Below are 19,434 nucleotides of genomic sequence, written 5' to 3' on the forward strand. Positions count from 1 at the left end.
GGCAGGATATTAATCACAGAGCCCAAATCACAGCTTCTCACCAGGACATTTTCTGGAGCCTGACAGTGCAGTTAACTTCCATTTAATTTCTCTGTACTACTGGCAGAAGACACTGGAAGCTACAGTTGTGGGTCACATTTGTTACAAATAATAGTGATTTCCTCCTGCAGTTGATAGAATTCCAGAGAGTGTCCAAAAATACTGCATGGTGTACCTGGACCACTGAATCCATCTTGGTATTTTCTTTATTTGTTCATTCATGGGAATTTTAAAATAGTTCAGGTTTTAAAGGCAAGTAAAATGTCTGTCCATGCAGCTGAAAGAAAACTGCTACAGAGAGTTGGTAGTGATTTTATTTTAAAAAATTGCACTTGTAAGCCCCTTTAGTATATAACCTGAAACTATAACAAGTTTCCAGTGTAAATTAATCTGAGGTCAAGATATAACTTTTATTGAGCTGCCTTGCTAGAAAGCACCACTGGTAATTGCTTTCTCCCTTGCATTTACACTAGTGCTTATCACAGAATATAGAATCACAGAATGGTTTAGGTTGAAAGGAACCTTGAAGATCAGCTGATTCCAATCCCCCTGCCATGGGCAGGGACATCTTTCCAGTAGACCAGGCTGCTCCAAGCCCCATCCAATCTGCCCTTGAACGCTCCTACAGACTGGGCATCCACACCTTCTCTGGACAACTTCCTCCAGGGAAGCAGTGGGTCATTTCTATTTCATGAAGGTTGTCTGGAACAAAAGGTGCTGAGGGGAGGGATGGCACAGACCAGAGAGCCACAAGCCACCAAGCACCCAGGCTCTCCCTGCTGTGCCCCCATGCCAGCTGCCTCATGGACTTCAGACCTGCTTTCCCCATTAACACCACTTGCCACTACCCAAAACACTCACCCTGGGTATTCAATAGTAATTCACAGTAAAAAAATGATTTTATTATTGAACAGAGAGTATGTAAGCCTTTAGAACCCCCCACCCCAAGAGCACTCTGTCCCCTCCTCTGATGCCAGCTGGGCTAGCTGTGGTGCCAGAGAGCAGCAGCCATCTCAAAGCTGTCAAATGTTGCAGCTCAGCTAAGCACAGAAGCAAAATATCCTGGTGATTATGACTCTCCAGGCTCTTTCATAGCAACTTTGGGTCTTATGTGTTTCAGACTTTTTGTGGGCTGTGAAATACTGGAGCATGTCAACCTTCAGAATGAGGAAATGAGGTGTGATCTGCTCGCTGGATCTGAAAAGCTGTGCTGATAGCAGGTACCAAAGACCATCTAGACAGATAAATGGGCTTGTTGAAGGTACTGTAACATACAGAAATAGATGTGGGGAAATTATTTTCTCCTATATAAAAGACCTATTTCAGATACTCACCAAATGTAACACTGCCTTCTTGGTCTCTTCTCCCTTATTTCCACTTGTAATATCATCTAAGTTTTTCAGTTTACTCTCTTGTATGCACAAACATACACACACACATTCAAACCAAAAATAGTGCACAGTAATGGGTAAAAAGGAAAAAGATGCTATTTCTTACTTTTTTGGTTTTCCATAAAGTTGGCATTGTTCTAGTTTTTTTGCAAAACTTGAAACATTACTGGTTTAAGTCAAACATTCTCTTAAATATTGAATCACAGCTTTTATTCTTACAGTAAAGACATAATTGTTTTCCCTTGCTTTTATATATTTAGTCTGAAGCTGTTATTCTCAGAAGAGTGTACTATAAAGCATGAAAAGATTTAATCTAGAATAATTGCTTTGTTTAAATCACAACTACCTTACTTGGTATTTTAGCTACTATTCAGATAACTTGCCCAATCATCAGTCACAGAGATCACATACTAGAAGTGAGACCCCATAAACATCTGTGAAATTATGCAGGTGGCATCACCTGTATCTCTATTTATTCCAGTATCTCTTTGATGGACAGGACCAATACCAACTGTAACAAATTCCAAGGAGCTTTCAGAATTGAGAACTTTGGGTAATTTTACCTGGTGACTGAGGGACATACTATACTTCAAACACATGTGAAGGCCAGGTTTGGGGCTTCTTTTTTACCTCTTTTTAAATATAGTAGGAAGCACAAAATATAATGTGCTCATAAGAAAACCCAAACATTGAACTCAGTCACTACAGAGTTAAAATATTTTTCAACCACTATTGTTCCTCTTTCATCTGGCTAAGGCTAGCTAGAGATGGCCCAAGAATCAAAACACACATGCCCAGATATAAGCTATCCACAAAGACCATATTTTATAGTCTACCTGTGCTTCAAAGAAGCTGCAGTATGATTGACAAGCTGTTGAATTTTTTAACATGCTCACAAAATAAAAAAAAGTGCAAACCTTGAGGAGAAATATAATCTCACCTCATTAAATTCCTTTTTGAGACCACTTCATGGTCAGTTACTCACTGCTCCACTGTGTTTAATTTAATATACATATTTTCACACACTTGAAAGATGGTGAAAAAATAAAATATGAATATTTTCCCTATTCTTTATTAGAAGTTAAGAAATTAAAATAGCTTTAAGTGTGTTGTGTGAAGTGCCATGAATATCCCTTGAAAGACAGGGCAGGTAAATTACCATGTGAAAACTAATGGAACATTTTATGTTTCATCTTTTCCATCCTAGTTTTCTTACTGACTTTCTAATAAATATTTTCCTAATCTTCCTGAAACAAGACAGAATTTCAAGGAATATACCAACAGATTTTTCTTCACTTTGGAAAATAAATACATGCACTTGGAATTGAACTGCAGCTCCAGGAGTTTCAGGCTTCCAAGGGTACATGGACTGTAGTGTCCCCTTGTTCAAATTCCCAATGCCTGTTGTTCTTGCTAGAAGTTTCACCTGATATGGGATGACCCTTCAGCAGCAGGACATGGCCTGTGATGTTTTTCAGGTTTTCAGGTGGTTTTGGCTTTTGTTACAAGCATGTGCTCGGTCACAGCACTGCAAAACAGCACATGCTCAGCATACCAGTCTAGGACTGTGTTGGATTTTGGTACAACAAACCTGTCAACCCTTACAGCTGGCCTGTGGAACAACCACCCATTTCATCCTCCACCCAACCAGACCTTAAGCACTGGCAATTGTCATCTGGCCTCACATCCAAAAAGCTATGGAGACAAAGGGAGACAAAAGCTAAATTCAAAATGTTTCTCATATCACTTAACTTGAAAAGAAATATTTTTTCTGGGAATTTAGCCTTTGACAGACTCTGAAATATATTTGGGAATAATACTGTAACATTGCCCACTGACTGAAGAGATATTTAACCTTTACGGTACTGCTACTATGTGGAAATTGCAAAGTGTCAAGGAAACAGAACTCTACACTGATACTCCCCAAACAGCTACTAAAACTGAAGAGCTTTTTTTTTTGATGTTTCACCAGTTTGCATTTTAAAATCACCAACAAACAAATAAACAAGAATAATCCCCAAATACCAACAAAGAAAGCTAGAGAGCAAATATGGTTCAATCCTGCCTTGCAAGGCCATAAACTCTTTTCCTCAGTTTCCCTTTTCTCATATAAATTCCCTTCCAGTGACAAGTGTAGCCAGCATCCTTAAAAGTATAGGTTTGTCTCTCTTTTCAAAGGTGCAAGCTGGTACACTTATAAATCCTACCTTACATTTCAAAGAAGAAAGGCTCCAAGTTTCCAGCCCTTCAGTGCCATGTTGATGCAGGCAAGAGCTTTGAGCTCTTGCAGGAGTATCCTTTCCCCCTTGACATTTGCCAATGTACTTTGTAATGACACCGTGGTAAATACACTGGAAGTTGAAATTATGCATGTAGCTCCAAGTGGTAATATGAATGTGACCACTCAATTTAATACTAAATATCCCAAAGAAAGTGATTAATTTTAGCATAGAATTTCCTGCAGACTTTTTCATCTTTATGCTTTACATATTAGTAATTGTGACTTTCTTCAGAGAGCTCTTCGAGCTTAATTTTAACTAGTGCCAATTTTGATTCTTCTAGTAGCTGCAATAATTTTGAGGTTTAATTTCTAACACTTATGTCTGGCAAACACATGAACTGCTTTTAAACAATACATATTTGTATAAAAAACAGTGAAGGAATTCTCCTGACTAGTCCCAGAGAGCATCACAGCCCAACACATTAGGTGAAAGACAAGTCATAGGTCTGCACTAAAAAAAAAGCAGCATTTATACTGTGGTTCCTGATGAAAATGCTATATGTTGTCCAATATTTACAATTTGACAGATGACCAGGTCCATAATTATTTGGAAAAGGGACAGGAAAGCACAACTCAGAGAATGGAAAACAGATCTTGTGGTATGAAGACAGTTATGTCCTTCCATTTAAGAGTATTTTTTAAAAAGACTGTCTGGAAGTCTTAGAAAACTGTGTGCCTCCCCATGGCATGTTATTCTTCACAGGAAGAAACAACAGGAACTTTCTACCCATTTTTATTCACAAAATCTCTTCAGCCTGAAAATCTATCAAGGAGCTGTACTGAACTGCACAGGGACTGCACTCTTTGCCAGTATTTCCTGGTGGTAACTGATCCCACTCAAGCTCTTCATTGTTTTATCATGTCATCATAGAACAATTTTTTTCCCACTGCAAAGGCAGTAAATACAGTTTCCATTGTGCTATACTAGAAATATGAGAACATATGCTCTGAAAGCTGAAGGGGTAAGAAAGATAGGAATGAGTCATTAGTACTGGACAGCCTTAGGTCTCACTTGCACAGCACAGCTGCAGTTGCCAAATTAAAAACCTTCATGTTTGCAAATCGCAAAATCAGCTAGGTTGGGAAAGACCTTGTGATCATCAAGTCCAATGTATGACCGAACACCACCTTGTCAACTGCACCATGGCACTGAGTGCCACATCCAGCCTTTCTTAAACACCTCCAGGCACAGTGACTCCACCACCTCTCTGAGAAACCCCATCCAATGCCCAATCACCCTTCTGTGAAGAAAATTCTTCCTGAACCTTCCTGGCACATCTTTAGTCTGTGTCCTCTTATTCAATTGCTGGTTGTCTGGGAGAAAAAAAGACTGACACTTGTCTGCCTACAACATCCTTTCAGGGAGTTGTAGAGAGTGATAAGGTCACCCCTGAGCCTCTTCTTCTGCAGGCTAAACATCTGAGCTGCTCTTCATAGGGCTTGTTTTCCAGATCCTTCACCACTCTTGTTGCCTTTCTCTGGATGCTCTCCAGTGTCTCAACATCCTTCCCAAACTGAGGACCCAGATCTGGACACAGCACTCGAGGTGTGGCCTCACCAATGCCGAGTACAGGGGAAGAATGAGCTCCCTGCTCCTGCTGGCCACACCATTCCTGACACTGGCCAGGATGCTGTTGGATTTCTTGGCCACCTGGGCACTGCTGGCTCATATTCAGCCAGCTGTTACCACTATCCCCAGGTCCCTTTCTGCCTGGGCACTGTCCAGCCACACTGTCCTCAACCTGTGGCACTGCAGGGGTTCGTTGAGGCCAAAATGCAGGAGCCAGTAATTGGTTTTGTTCAGCCTCATATTGTTGGATTCAGCCCATCTATCCAACCTGTCTAGGGTCCCTCTGCAAATGTAACTGAACAACTCATACAGGATAAAAACAAGTCTTGTAGAATTACTTTGTGTGTTTATTGATAATTTATGTTACAGCTACTAAAACCCCAGATCTGTGTGCTTTGCAAAATGAGAAGAATGAAAGAATTTTGAAAGAATTAATGCCTCTTTCAGTAATTTCAGAACAATCATTAGAGGGTAAAGAGAAAACAAAAATCCCATTTCTTAATCATACCAGGTTAGTCCGAACTACTTTAGAGTTTGCATAAAAGATGATGCCCTTTGCTCAGTACCTGCAGATGGCATGCATGCATCAACACTTGGAATTATCCAGCATTTACTACACAAGCTGGGACAATGCTGATCAAAATTTTGTGGAGTAATGTAAGAAACTCTAGACATCACTAAAGTAAATTACATCATCAAAAATTATTTTCTCTACAGCACATATTTTAATGTTTGTTGAAAGTCAAGTGTATTTTCACTGTATTGTGAGTTATGCATGTGTCAGCCAAACTCATGTCATTAAGCTCTCATTAGATATTACTGCAGGATAAATTCAAATGACCAAACTTTTAAAGTAAAAAACCATTTTTAACTTCATCCTCCTAAAATTATCATCTCTCAGGACCTAGCAGAGAAACTGAAAGCACCATCGATGCTGTTAACATTCTGATTCAAACTTTTGTGGAGCTGGATATATTCTGTGCTGGGCTGAGTCCAGCTGAGCCTGGCTGCTGCTTGGGCTGGAAGCAGGGGACGAGATCAGGACCAATTCCCTTTCTCCTGGAGCTGCTGCATCTTCTTCTGCAGCCATGCTTTGCTCCAGCTCCCTCTCTTCCTGTGTCTGATGGCCACGTTCCTGCATCTCCAGGCAAACCAGGCTCATCTTAGTTTCCAGCAGGGGAAGTTCTGATTAAAGATCAGAAACACTTTTTCCCTGAGTGAGTGGTCAAAGCCCTTGCTGCTTTTTGTGATACCTGATAGTGATGCCCTCTGCCCTTTGGGACAGTGTGGCGGTGTGCTTCTGAGACCTCTCGCGTGCTATCGCCTGCTCGAGCATGGGGGAATAAATCGGCATGGTTACCATGGAGTGCCCAAAGATATATTTGAATTCCCATAGGGACTGTATGGTCTGAGGGGCTGCATCCAAAGACCAGGGGATGTGGTGAACTTAACAATAGACGGGGTTCCCTGGGGGCACGTGTCTGATTGTGACCGCAGCACAGGGGTTTTCACCTTAAAAGTCTAAGCTCCTGCCTATTTTGGGATGACTCCATTAGCATCCCCCCAGCACCCTGCCTTCCAAGGCCCCAGCTTTACACCCTCCATGTCAGCAACCCAGTTCAAGGTATGACCTGTCCCAGCTGATTAGATTCCCACAGGACAGCTGCAGAGAAATGTCAGGTAGAGAAATAGAGCAAGACAGCAGGAGGTTATCAGGAAAAGAACTAGACGACCTTTAAAGCCCTTCCCAAGCCAAACCATTCCATGATTCTAGATGATGTGTGGATGTGTATATGAACTTGATATTACTAGTAATATTATTATCATTATTTTATTTATTCACTATCCTACTATTTAATCTTCTTATTATTATTCCTAGACTTTTATTACTATTTACTACTACTACTAGTTTCTTCTTCTTACACTTCTTACTCTTCTAATTCTTCTTATTCTTCTTACTCTTCTTATTCTTCTTACTCTACTTACTCTTCTAATTTGTCTTATTCTTCTTATTCTTCCTACTCTTCTTATTCTTCTTACTCTACTTACTCTTCTAATTTGTCTTATTCTTCTTATTCTTCCTACTCTTCTTATTCTTCTTACTCTACTTACTCTTCTAATTTGTCTTATTCTTCTTATTCTTCCTACTCTTCTTATTCTTCTTACTCTACTTACTCTTCTAATTTGTCTTATTCTTCTTATTCTTCCTACTCTTCTTATTCTTCTTACTCTACTTACTCTTCTAATTTGTCTTATTCTTCTTATTCTCTTTTTTCTTCATGTCTTTCTTATCCTTATATTCCTTGACTTATTATTCTTATTATTTCCTAGTACTACAATTTCTTCTACTTACTCTTCTTACTCTTCTTATTTATCTTATCTTTCTTATCTTTCTTATCCTTCTTATTCTTAGACTTATTATGTACTAAAACAATTTCTTCCGCTTCTTATTCATCTTACTCATCTAACTCTTCTTAATCTTCTTATTTTTCTTAGTTTTTCTTACTGCTACTACTTCTTCTTCTTTATTGTCTTCTTCTTCTTCTTCTTCCAATTTCTATTCTTATTTCTTCTTTACTACTGCCATTTCTTCGTCTTCATCTGATTGGTATTGAAGTCTTAAAGCCTCAGGATGGTGGGTGGGCTGCAGGCCAGCTGCCATCTGCGGGGCCTGTGCTGGTCCCCGCAGCGGGCACTAATCCTCCAGCTGTGGTGCCAGGCAGGGCCAGCAGCACAGTCTGCGCAGCGCCCGCAGCGCCCGCCTCATGCGTGAGGGACGTTTCTTGCGGGGGCCCGGCTGGCACTCACCCCAGGCCTCCCGAGGTGTGGGCACTGGCAGCTCTTCTCCTGAAAAGCCTCCCTGTGGTCGCTCGCTGGATTCTTCAAGGAGCTCCAGGAGGCTCACTCCATCCCACTCGTCGTCGTTGGGCAGCAGGGACTTGACCTTGATGCTGTGCACGCTCATAATTTGCCCGTTGTCCTGCTTGAGATCTTTTACATGGTAATCTTCCCAGCCCGACTGTGTGGTGGGTCGATTACCATACTCTTTGGGCATCTTCTGGCTGCTGAAGTCTTCCTCTTTGGAGAACTCTTCTTCAAGGGACTCCTCCCAGTCCGACTCTTCCAGGTAACTACCAAATCCTTCCTGAGACAGCTCTTGCTCTCTGTATTCTTCCCACTCTGAGTGTGCTGGGGACCTAACAACTTCTCGGAGGGAAAGCCCTTGCTCCTGACATTCTTCCCAGTCAGAAAATTCATTGACGCTCTGGGCTTCTCCTATGGACAAGTCTTGCTCATTGAAATCATCCCAGTCAGAGAGCTCATGATTTCTGATACTGGCTTCCACTTGGGACAGGTCTTGCTCACTACAGGCTTCCCCCAGGGACATGTCCTCGTAGCTACCCGTGTCTCCTTGGAGCAGCTCTGGCACTTTCTCATCTTTACACCAGGAAAGCTTAAGCTCAGCAGCCAATACTGCCTCCTCACCCTCTTGCTCAGCCCAGACCCACCCCCTCTCTGCCTCCTCCTGCTCCAGCTGCTTGCTGAGGGCCAGGGATTGCACTGGGCTGGATAACAGGCTGGGGGAGCAGCTTGGACTGTGTGGAGCAGAGATTGGGACCAATTCCCTTTCTACTAGAGCTGTTCCATCTTCATCTGCAGCCATGCTTTGCTCCAGCTCCCTCTCTTCCTGTGTCTGATGGCCAAGTTCCTGCATCTCCAGGCAAACCAGGCTCATGGTCTCAGAGCTCATGTGCTGGGCTGAGTCCAGCTGAGCCTGGCTGCTGCTTGGGCTGGAAGTAGGGGACGAGATCGGGACCAATTCCCTTTCTCCTGGAGCTGCTGCATCTTCTTCTGCAGCCATGCTTTGCTCCAGCTCCCTCTCTTCCTGTGTCTGATGGCCAAGTTCCTGCATCTCCAGGCAAACCAGGCTCATGGTCTCAGAACTCATGTGCTGGGATGAGTTCAGCTGAGCCTGGCTGCTGCTTGGGCTGGAAGAAGGGGACGAGATCGGGACCAATTCCCTTTCTCCTGGAGCTGCTGCATCTTCTTCTGCAGCCATGCTTTGCTCCAGCTCCCTCTCTTCCTGTGTCTGATGGCCAAGTTCCTGCATCTCCAGGCAAACCAGGCTCATGGTCTCAGAGCTCATGTGCTGGGCTGAGTCCAGCTGAGCCTGGCTGCTGCTTGGGCTGGAAGCAGGGGACGAGATCGGGACCAATTCCCTTTCTCCTGGAGCTGCTGCATCTTCTTCTGCAGCCATGCTTTGCTCCAGCTCCCTCTCTTCCTGTGTCTGATGGCCAAGTTCCTGCATCTCCAGGCAAACCAGGCTCATGGTCTCAGAGCTCATGTGCGGGGATGAGTCCAGCTGAGCCTGGCTGCTGCTTGGGCTGGAAGCAGGGGACGAGATCGGGACCAATTCCCTTTCTCCTGGAGCTGCTGCATCTTCTTCTGCAGCCATGCTTTGCTCCAGCTCCCTCTCTTCCTGTGTCTGATGGCCAAGTTCCTGCATCTCCAGGCAAACCAGGCTCATGGTCTCAGAACTCATGTGCTGGGATGAGTCCAGCTGAGCCTGGCTGCTGCTTGGGCTGGAAGCAGGGGACGAGATCGGGACCAATTCCCTTTCTCCTGGAGCTGCTGCATCTTCTTCTGCAGCCATGCTTTGCTCCAGCTCCCTCTCTTCCTGTGTCTGATGGCCAAGTTCCTGCATCTCTAGGCAAACCAGGCTCATGGTCTCAGAGCTCATGTGCTCTGCTAAGTCTAACTGAGCTTGGTTGCTTCCTATGGGGCTGTATGTGGCATGGACTGACCTGGCTGTCTGTGCTGGTGGAATGTTCTCGCCTAGGCCAGGAGACGCTGCTGCCTTTTCCACTGCAGGAGGCAGAGGCTTGGTGGGCTCCTCCTCCCCAGCAGTAGCAGCCCGGGCAGCAGCAGCTGTTGTCTCAGTGTCCAAGGGACTCCTCGGGGCAGGAGAAGCGCTGCGCAGGTCATGTGCTGCCTCTCCCGTTTCCTGGCTTCTCACACTGCTGGCAGAGCTGGGCTCCAGCTGAGTACCAGTGTGGCCATCCTTGTCTCGCTCTTGGGACACCTCTGCCTCTGTCTCATCTTCTCTTTGGAACACGTGTGGATGGCCTTGCACGTCTCCTTCCAAAGGTGACACTTGCTGGTATCCCTCAGCTTCCCACAGGCAGAGCTCTTGGCCACTAAGAGCTCCGCATTGGGAAAGCTCTTGCTCCACCTCGTCTTGCCTCTCTTTGTCCATGTTGACCAAGGACGGGCCCCTCCTCCTTCTCAGTCTCCAAGAGCGGCAGGACTGAGCTACCCCCTGCCCCCAACCAGTGCCCACTCAGGGCCTGCTTTTCAGGCAGCTGGGCAAGGGGCTGGGTGCCTCGGAGTTGGGCTTCACCTTATCTCGCTGTGTCTCGCACGTTCTCTGGCGCCAGATCCCAGGAGCTGCTGCCTTGCAACACAGTGGCTCTCACGGGACTGGACACTCCAAGGTTCTACAGCCCCTGTACACCCCTGCAGGGCGTGGCTCCGCCGTGTCACAAAGCTCTCTGGGCACCGCAAGGTTCCACATCGCCAAGGGCCCTGACACATCACGCCTGTGTTGCCAAGGGCCACACCCACAGCCCTTCAACGGCCAAAGCCGCCGCAACTGTCATGGAGCAGCCCCTGGGCTTGTGGCCTTCTAGCCCCTTCTTATCATCTGCTTATTAAAATGATCCAAAATGCCTCTGCCCAAATCAATGTGCAAACCACATCACACTCCCAAGCCAGTAGGATGGGTTTTAATGAGCACTAAATGAGAAAGAGAAAGAGAAAGAGAAAAAGAGTAACAGAGACAGATTAAGTAGAAAACCTCACTGCTCTGTGGATGCCAGTAGAGTCCCCTTGATGCTGTCCATCAGGTCTTCTTGGTGCTGAGGGTGCCCCAAAAACCTGCAGTTCAGTGGACTAATACACATTTGGGCCAGGTGGGAATGCCCAAGTACCTCCCATGGCAGGGGCCAAGTTTGACAGTCTCCTGCAACAGACTCTGGATCTCTTGCATCTCCTTGTATCATGTGCAAAGAAATGTGAGGTGTAGAGGTAGAAAGAAATAGGAAAAAGGTCTCAGAGAGAGAGCAAGACAGCAGAAGGTTATCAGGTAAAGAACTAGATGGTCTTTAAGGCCCTTCCTAAGCCAAAGCATTCCATGATTCTAGATGATGTGTGGATGTGTATATTAACTTGATATTACTATTAATATTATTATCATTATAACTATTTTATTAGTTATGAGTTTTATAACTATTTTATTAGCCATGTGTTTAGCTCAGCCAGCTGAGCCTGGATGCAGCTTGGGCTGGAAGAAGGGGACGAGATCGGGACCAATTCCCTTTCTCCTGGAGCTGCTGCATCTTCTTCTGCAGCCATGCTTTGCTCCAGGTCCCTCTGGACAGAATTTGAAGAAGTATTGCTCATAGAATGAAACAGATCTTTGATGTATATTTTTACCTGGATGGCTCCTGGATGGAGAAGAGCAGTAGCAGAGCAGAGAACTGACTTCCAAAATATGCACTGTATTTAGATTCCAAGAGTAAGCATTGTGCAAATGCATGCACGTGAAGGCAAATCACAGCCAGTTAAGTCTTCACAATAGGTGAAAAAAATAGTGTAACATCTGAAATACTGAACTCTCAGTAATTAATATCTTTGCCAATGAACACAACCTGACATCTAGGTTATTTTGTCTGGGTATTAATTAAAGCAATGTTCAATTTATGTTGATCCCTTTGAAGGCTACAAAATATCCTGCTAGCTTTCACAGCATATTCATTTTCACAAATAAAAAATCAAGTCTAGTTTTCCTGAATGAGGTTTGTATCTTCACCATATTTACTCTGGAAGCATGCCAAACCCTTTTTAATAGTAAACACAACTGTTTACTTTTGCCAAAATTAAAGTAGATACAAACTTTTGTATTACCAGGGGAAAATAGTTTCATTTGGAACTATGAAGAGTCTGTTGTAGCATCCACTGAAATTAATGGAAATATTTCTCATCATTCAAGTTTTAAAGCAGTAATGTCCTATTTTAACAGATACTTTCTCAACACTGAATACAGATGCACAGCTTTCTGCAACAGCAGATCTCACAGGAACACTGTCAAAAGCAATCACAGGCATCTTGCAAGCTTTCACACTTTCATGCTCAGTCTGAAAGGCTGCCAAAGTAATGATGATATGCTTCAGGCCAAACCTAGTGGGTTTATAATTATTCACTTAAAAGGGTAAGTGATTTGTGCAGCGTAAATATTACAAAGACAGTTGTACTTTTGTACTTTGTGATCAAAAGACAGTCTACCAGTAAAACATGCATGGGAAGCAAAGCAAACACAACCTGAACTTCAGCACTACAAACTGCTATGCTACACAGTTACTTTTTAACAAGAAAACCATGAAAAGGGGAAAAAATATTTCAGTTGTAACACCTTTGCAATTCCAAATAATCTTTGTTTTTAGAAAAATTTAAATGGTTTAAACAGCACTTACACAGTTGCATAGTTAAAGACCACTGCTGAGCCACAGAGCATGGCTCACTGTGAGACTTTCACAGTTTTTAGGAAAGTAAATGCAGCCAAATTAATTGTACTTCTCTCAGGTATAGAACGTAGAAGAGGGAAAAGATAACCTCAAGTCCCTGTCATGCATGTAACAGCCCGGCCCTGGGCACCAAGGGTTGTTGCCACTGCTTCAGCTGGGTAGACCTGGTCCTCACACAGGCATCTCCAACCAGGACTGTCAGTGTCAAACCCCTCGCATTTGACACAAGCATGGCAGACAAGGATTTCATTCCTACCTGGTAAAAATAAATCTGCTCGCATTACAGCTCTGGCTTCTTCAGAGAAACATCGTTTTTTCAACCACTCAGCTTCATATTCACTTGTGTGTTCGTCAGGCCACGTAATAGAGATCTTTCAACAGAAAGGAAAAGGTGAGTTTAGAAAAAAAAATTTGGAAAATATCACCTAGAACAACAAAACCCCTTAGAAGCTGCAGAAATTGCAATACTTAGATCACTAATATCTGAGTTAAACTTTACCTGAAGCATGATTGCAAACAAGTAACGAAAACCTGAACACCATTCAAATTCTGACACTTCTTATAAATGTTCATTTTCATTTCAACCCACAACCTAATTTACTGGTTTGTGTGGACTGTTTCCACTGTGGGAGTTGCACTTAATAGAAAGAAGAGACTTGTAAAAACTGGTGCATATGACTGGGGAGAGCACTTCACTCAGAAGAGTGAAATAGAAGAGTGAAAATAACTTGCAAAACACTAACAGGTCACGAGAAAAAAAAACCAAACAAGACAGACAAGGACTTTGTGCTAGGAGAGAAATCTGTCCCCTCCCTACTTTTGAAGCCTTCCCTCTACCAAATAAATTTTTAAGAAGTGTTGGGTTTTTCAGTTTCTGAAAAAAACATGGAAAGAAAGCATATGGCTTTGCTTGTCATGAACTGAAAGAGCCCAGTCCAGCACAGACCCTCAGCTGGATTTTTAAGGTGGATGAGTAGGTTTCAATTCCCAATTCACATGACTCTGCTCATTCACATGATGGTAAAACACTATCACTATCATTTTAGCATTATTGCTGCGCTTTCATCAGTTTCTGAATATAAGTGGAAGCAGACAATTCTTAATTTGCCTAATCAAATAATAAATTTACATTGTATTAATTTTGTCTACAATCAACTTAGGAGCCCAGAATTCCTCACCAGAGACCCTTACCCTGTAACTGAGACATTAACACACAAGTCAGCCTCTACAAACTGCACCTGCAGCAAGGCTGCCCCATCTGACCCAGGGTGGATTGATGCATATTTGTTCAAAACATCTTTAAGTATACAATGAAGGAAATTAGTTTGCCAAAGAAGCCATGTACTGCTTTTAATAAAACATTAAAAAATCCAAATAATATACTAAGTTTTTATGTGTCAGGAAAGACTGAAATTCCTAAAGAGGGCAGCTCCTATCCGCTCTTGCTCAATAACCTTCTGTTTTCCAGGAAGAAATGTTAATGCAGATAAGTAGACAGGAATACAGACATTAGTCCAATTCTGATTATTGGATTCAAGTTTGGTTTGAGAGTTCACTCTAAGATTAAGGTTATTTTATATTGAAAATCTGCTAATAAGTAGGTATTTTTGTTATGGATTAAGGTCACCATTGTTTTACAATTTGTTTTTCAGATTTTCAAGCCCATTGACTTAAAGACTAAAGACAAGAAAAAGTGTAAGTGTAATTAAATTTGCAAGAAATGTCTGTATTTTCAACAATTAGTGACGAAGAAGCATATGGTAGAATTTTAAAATGCTTTATTATATTATAAAAACTGAAACCTGGGTTTATGCAGCCTCTGCATAACATCTATAAAGTGAAGTTTTGTATGAAGGTGGAAAGATCTGAGCTCCCCAGACTGGGATTCTTCCTAAAATCTTTGCAAACACCTGGTAAGGCTTGCAAATAAGCAAACTGTGATTAGAATATAACTTGGAATTGTCTCGAATTTAGACTAATAAGCACTGTTAGACAGATTTCATGAGAAGGTGAATGATGGTCTGCATGAAATACCTTCCTTGGATCTGCCAGAGCAACCTTCTTCAGCACGATGTTGACATCCAGGTCCTCGAAGAGCAGCCTGCGTGCTCCGGCGGAGGGCAGGAAGCACTGGGGACACTGGCAGTTGTCCCTCAGCCAGACGCAGGGGTAGCTGCTCTCACTTCCATCCTCCCACTTCACACACACCAAATGGCCCTCATCCAAAGCTTCCACCTTCAGGATCCCTGGGCCCATGCTGAGCTGCTGAATGGCGTGGAGCACTGCAAGGCTGAGTGGCTCCCACTCAGGCAACACACCCGGCCTCCAGGGACCCCGGTCCTCAGCAGAGCGTGAGCCACCGACCTCCACCTTTTGGGCTCTATATTGAAATCGTCAGAGGGAATTCTGTCATGGAGCTCCTAAAACACCACAAAGAGCAGCTTATTACTGAAGAAGTCAGTACAGCAAAAGGTCAGAGTTACAGTGATTCCCCCTTCTCTTCCAACCAGCTAGACTTCAGGAATATTCATTAAATGTTGCTTACAGAGAGTGTACTCAGACACATCTATTCAAAAATCCTTTCAATTTGATCCATCATCTTGGCTGTCTTTTCTTGCTACCTCCTCTGACCAGAGACTATGCAATCACCTTAAAACCTCCTCTCCTCTTGGTTGGACTAAGAGCTTGTGCAAACCTGGCCAGAGCAAATGAGTCTGTGAGCTCTGACCTCCCCCACCCTGAACCCAGAGTGGATTTTCAGGACAGATGCTGGAAGTGCTTTCTTGTGGATCCTTTCTTCTTCCTCATCCTTGTTTACTTCACCCTAGACCTGAGGTAACTGGTGCCAGCTGGTAAATAGTGTCACTGGTATTTTATCTCATTGTTCCTTTAGGTGGCTTAACTCAGTCCAAAGTTCCAATCAGGAGGAATATTCAGGAAGGGGTGGGCTTTGGTGGTCACAATTTCTTTATACAGTTTGGACATAAAGGGCAAGAAATCCTTCATAACAATGTTTAAGCCCTTAGCCATAACGCTTCAGTCTCTCACAAAAAGACACCTCAAAATGAATTCCACAAACCAAAAGCCTGAGCTACTGTTAAACATGTTCAAAACCTAAAGCAAGAAAAGTACATACATCATAATCTCTGCTGTGGATACTATGGAATAGAAAACACAGAATCCACCTCCCTGCAAGGAAAACATGGCTTAAACATGACTTTAGAAACAGCAAGAGAGTTCCGTGAGAGTTCCTCTCTCCTCTCACAGCCAGACCACTTTCTATAGGTATAGTCTTTTATTTAAAGCCAGCTGCATTGTGCACTGCAGAAAGATGGTGTATCCACATCCTAGAATTAGAAAAGTTCTGGTCTAATGTTTTTCTTATTCAGAAAAATTCAGGGGAGGCTCCCTGAATCAGTAAGTCCTTATATGTGTATTTTAACTTTTGTGATTTTTGACTTTATCAACGTCAAACATTGCATATTTATTAATTTTATTTTTTTTTCTAAAGATCACAGGGCAAAATATTGATGCTACCAGGACCAAAGTGTTGCCAGTTGTCTTTGTGCACAAAACAAAAATGTCCTGGGCTTCAGTATTTTGACTCACAAAGGCCTACTGGAGTTATCAGACGGTTTTTCAGTATTTTTCCTTTGCTGCAGTTTAGAACTAGGCTACACAGGACTCTTGGGTCTCCATTTGTTTTTAATTCATCTGATTGAGTACAGAAAAGCAGAATACTGTGTTTTTCTCTTTCTTGGATAGTTTATGGATGGTAGTCCCACTGGACCACTAAATACTAATCCTCACTTGCAATGCAGTACAGCTAGTTTTGTGCATACAGACTTAAACCTCTTTTATCCAAAACTGTGTTTATATCCAGATTGAAAATATTTTCTTTTATACTAATGTGTACATAAATATACCTGTGTCAATATACACATATTTGTATTTCCACCATACTGCAACTTTCCCTTGAACTGTAAAAATATTTATATTGCAAGACTGGCTGCAGTGTCCTTCTGAGATTTCTTGGACAAAGTTTGATTATGTATGGCTGAAAAGCTGTGTTATGCCTTAGGGTTTAAAAAAAAAAAAAGAAAAGACCATTTCAACCATAAACTTTTGCTACATCTGTACTCATTTCAGGATAGTTCTCTGTTCAAAGTTAGTTCACCTTGCCTGACACCTGAACAATGCTGAATTGTCCAGCACAAAGCATGGTACTCACATCCACATGAATTTAAGCACCTGAGCAACAGAAATGGTCAGATCAAATTATTCCACTTATCTTTCCATGTATAAGGAATTCTAGAACAAAGCACTCTTCCCAGAACCAACCACCCAGTTCCTTTGAGGATAGGGATGCTTTTCTCTGTACACTAAATATAGTAGAAACTCCTGCAGGTATCTGCTTAAGACCATGAGAACCAGAATTTGCTTTAGAAGTTTAAAGCCATCAGTAAGCTTCTCCAGCTTACTAAATGGGGGAAGCAGGAGAAATCCAAAGGTCTGGGGTCTATTAAACACCTATGTATTTAATTTCAAAGTTTCTCCACAATGTATTTCATACATTCATTTATCCAGTCGTCCACACACTGGTTCTGCACACAAATTTCTCGTCTTATGTAAGCAGATTTCCAAATAACTTTAGTATTATCCACATGCTTAGTGTTTAACCTAAGCAAAGGCTCTTCTTTAAGTTTAGCATGGTGGTTATAACTACCTGGATTTTGTATATAGACATTCTATAAATATTTTTCTTCAAAATGTCAAAACAAGGGACTGGAAAATATATTAAGCCTTTACTTTCTGAATGTCTCAAAGGGAAGATTCATCACTAAATCTGAAGACCTATGTGAAGCTTGCTTGATTCAAAGGGCTTCTAGATATCTCCTATTTTTTCATCCAATTAAGAAATCTAAACTAGCTTCTAAGAGGCTCCAAATACATCACTAGTAATAGAAAACCACATTTTTTATGGCAAGAAACTGAGGTGAGCTTATTGTATTTCCACCACAAATGTCACCTAACTGGTATTTGTTCATCTGGTAATAGGTAACTTGGTCACACAAAATGCATGTCAAGCTGTGAAAAGGCAATTTCATTTTGATTTGTCTCAATACTGATTGTCAGAGGCATGTGGAGGAGGGGGAGCACATGTGCTACTTGCAGGAGGCAACTAAAGAGAAGATGGAAGAAAACTTCATCTTTGAGGAGACTTTGTGTGGCAACCATTTCCTGGCTCACATGGGACAGGCGATCAGCAGGACAACACCAACAGCACTGCACCCTCCAGAGTAATCAGATGGCAAAAGGTCTCCACTAATGGACTGCTGTGGAATGTTGCACTTGGCTAATACATGACCACCAAACTCTTGGTCCTGTCAGCATGTGGACTTTGGAAGGAGCCAGGGGGCACAGAAGTAACTGCATCAGAAGCTCTACAGTTGGGTTTTTTTTGGCTTTTTGAGTCTTAGCTTTTTGGGGCTTTTTTGAGTTGGGACTTTTAGAATCTTGTGTTTTTGCTTTGGCTCCAGCCTTCTGAGGTCTGCTTCTTGCCTGGCCCTAGACTGTTTTTGTCCTTTTTGTCCTGGCCCCAGCCTGCCTTTTGGCTCTACTGCCCTTGCTGGCCCTCATGTATGCACTTTTCCTCTCACTGGGAGCTTGGCAGGACACTGGCTGACCTCTAAGCCTCATGTGTAGCCTGTGCCCTGCCCTATCTCTTTGCCCATCCCAGCACCTGCCTGTTCTGCCTCCCTGTGTCCTTGACAGATGCCCTGCCTGCTTTGTCCCTGCATTCCTGCCTGAGTCTCCTGTGTCCAACCCTGCCTGCCTATATAACTAGGCCTATATAACTTAGGTCAAAGTTATACGGTGCCTATATATCTTGAGTTATATCAATATTACCTGATATAAATATAATCTGAATCATAGCCTTTTATCCTATATAACCTGAATCATAACTTTTATACTTCTACAACTTGATATAAGTAACTTTCTATTCAGTGTAATGGCTAGTATATGGTTAACTAGTTGCTTAATGCTGAATAGAAAAAAAAGAAGAAAAAAACTCACCAGGTGGAGAGCTTTAGAGATAGGTAAGTATAGTACTAATGAAAAATTGGCAAATGTAAAGCCAATTACCCACAAAACAAAGAATTTAGACCAGTTAGGACCAGACAGACCAAGGAACACAGTAACTGCGCATGCTCCAAAGACAAAGTTGAAAAGTTCAGATGTGAAGATGACCTTGGAAGCCTTCACCAAAGACCCCTGACGACTCCTGAACTGGGGAGGGACAAGTGCAGTGCAAAAGAACTATCTAATAACCATGAGATCATACAATGTAAATTAGTTCCTGCACATACATGACAATGTTATAGCGACACAGTAACACTAAGCAATACTTACTGTATAAATATACCAGAGCACTTGACAAAGGTGGGTGAGTTAGGTGGAGATATCCCACTCACCACCAGCACTGCAATAAACAAATAACTGCCCTACAGACATCGGTCTGTGGGGATTTATTTCCAGCCTATCTTTTGGGCATCACTCCAGCCTGTT

General features: G+C 42.6%; 1 protein-coding gene across 5 annotated transcripts in view; it reads right to left on the reverse strand.

The window, feature by feature from the left end:
- The window catches only part of BBOX1 (gamma-butyrobetaine hydroxylase 1), a 34,106-nt gene that overhangs the window by 12,268 nt on the left and 2,404 nt on the right, over positions 1 to 19,434 (reverse strand). For 4 of the 5 annotated variants that reach the window (XM_088058283.1, XM_088058281.1, XM_088058284.1 and 1 more), the window contains exons 2-3: positions 14,899 to 15,284; positions 13,121 to 13,235 (exon numbers count right to left, since the gene is read on the reverse strand). In XM_088058283.1, the coding sequence (XP_087914409.1) occupies positions 13,121 to 13,235; positions 14,899 to 15,120 (337 nt within the window). In that variant the 5' untranslated portion in view covers positions 15,121 to 15,284. Of the gene's footprint in view, positions 1 to 13,120; positions 13,236 to 13,363; positions 13,493 to 14,898; positions 15,285 to 19,434 lie in introns of those variants that run through there. The other variant, XM_088058285.1, reaches the window with a different exon arrangement.

This window comes from Pseudopodoces humilis, chromosome 7 (assembly GCF_049639895.1).
Source record: "Pseudopodoces humilis isolate 2021_Gansu_Grassland_sample_001 chromosome 7, ASM4963989v1, whole genome shotgun sequence".
NCBI classification, from domain to species: Eukaryota; Metazoa; Chordata; class Aves; order Passeriformes; family Paridae; genus Pseudopodoces; species Pseudopodoces humilis.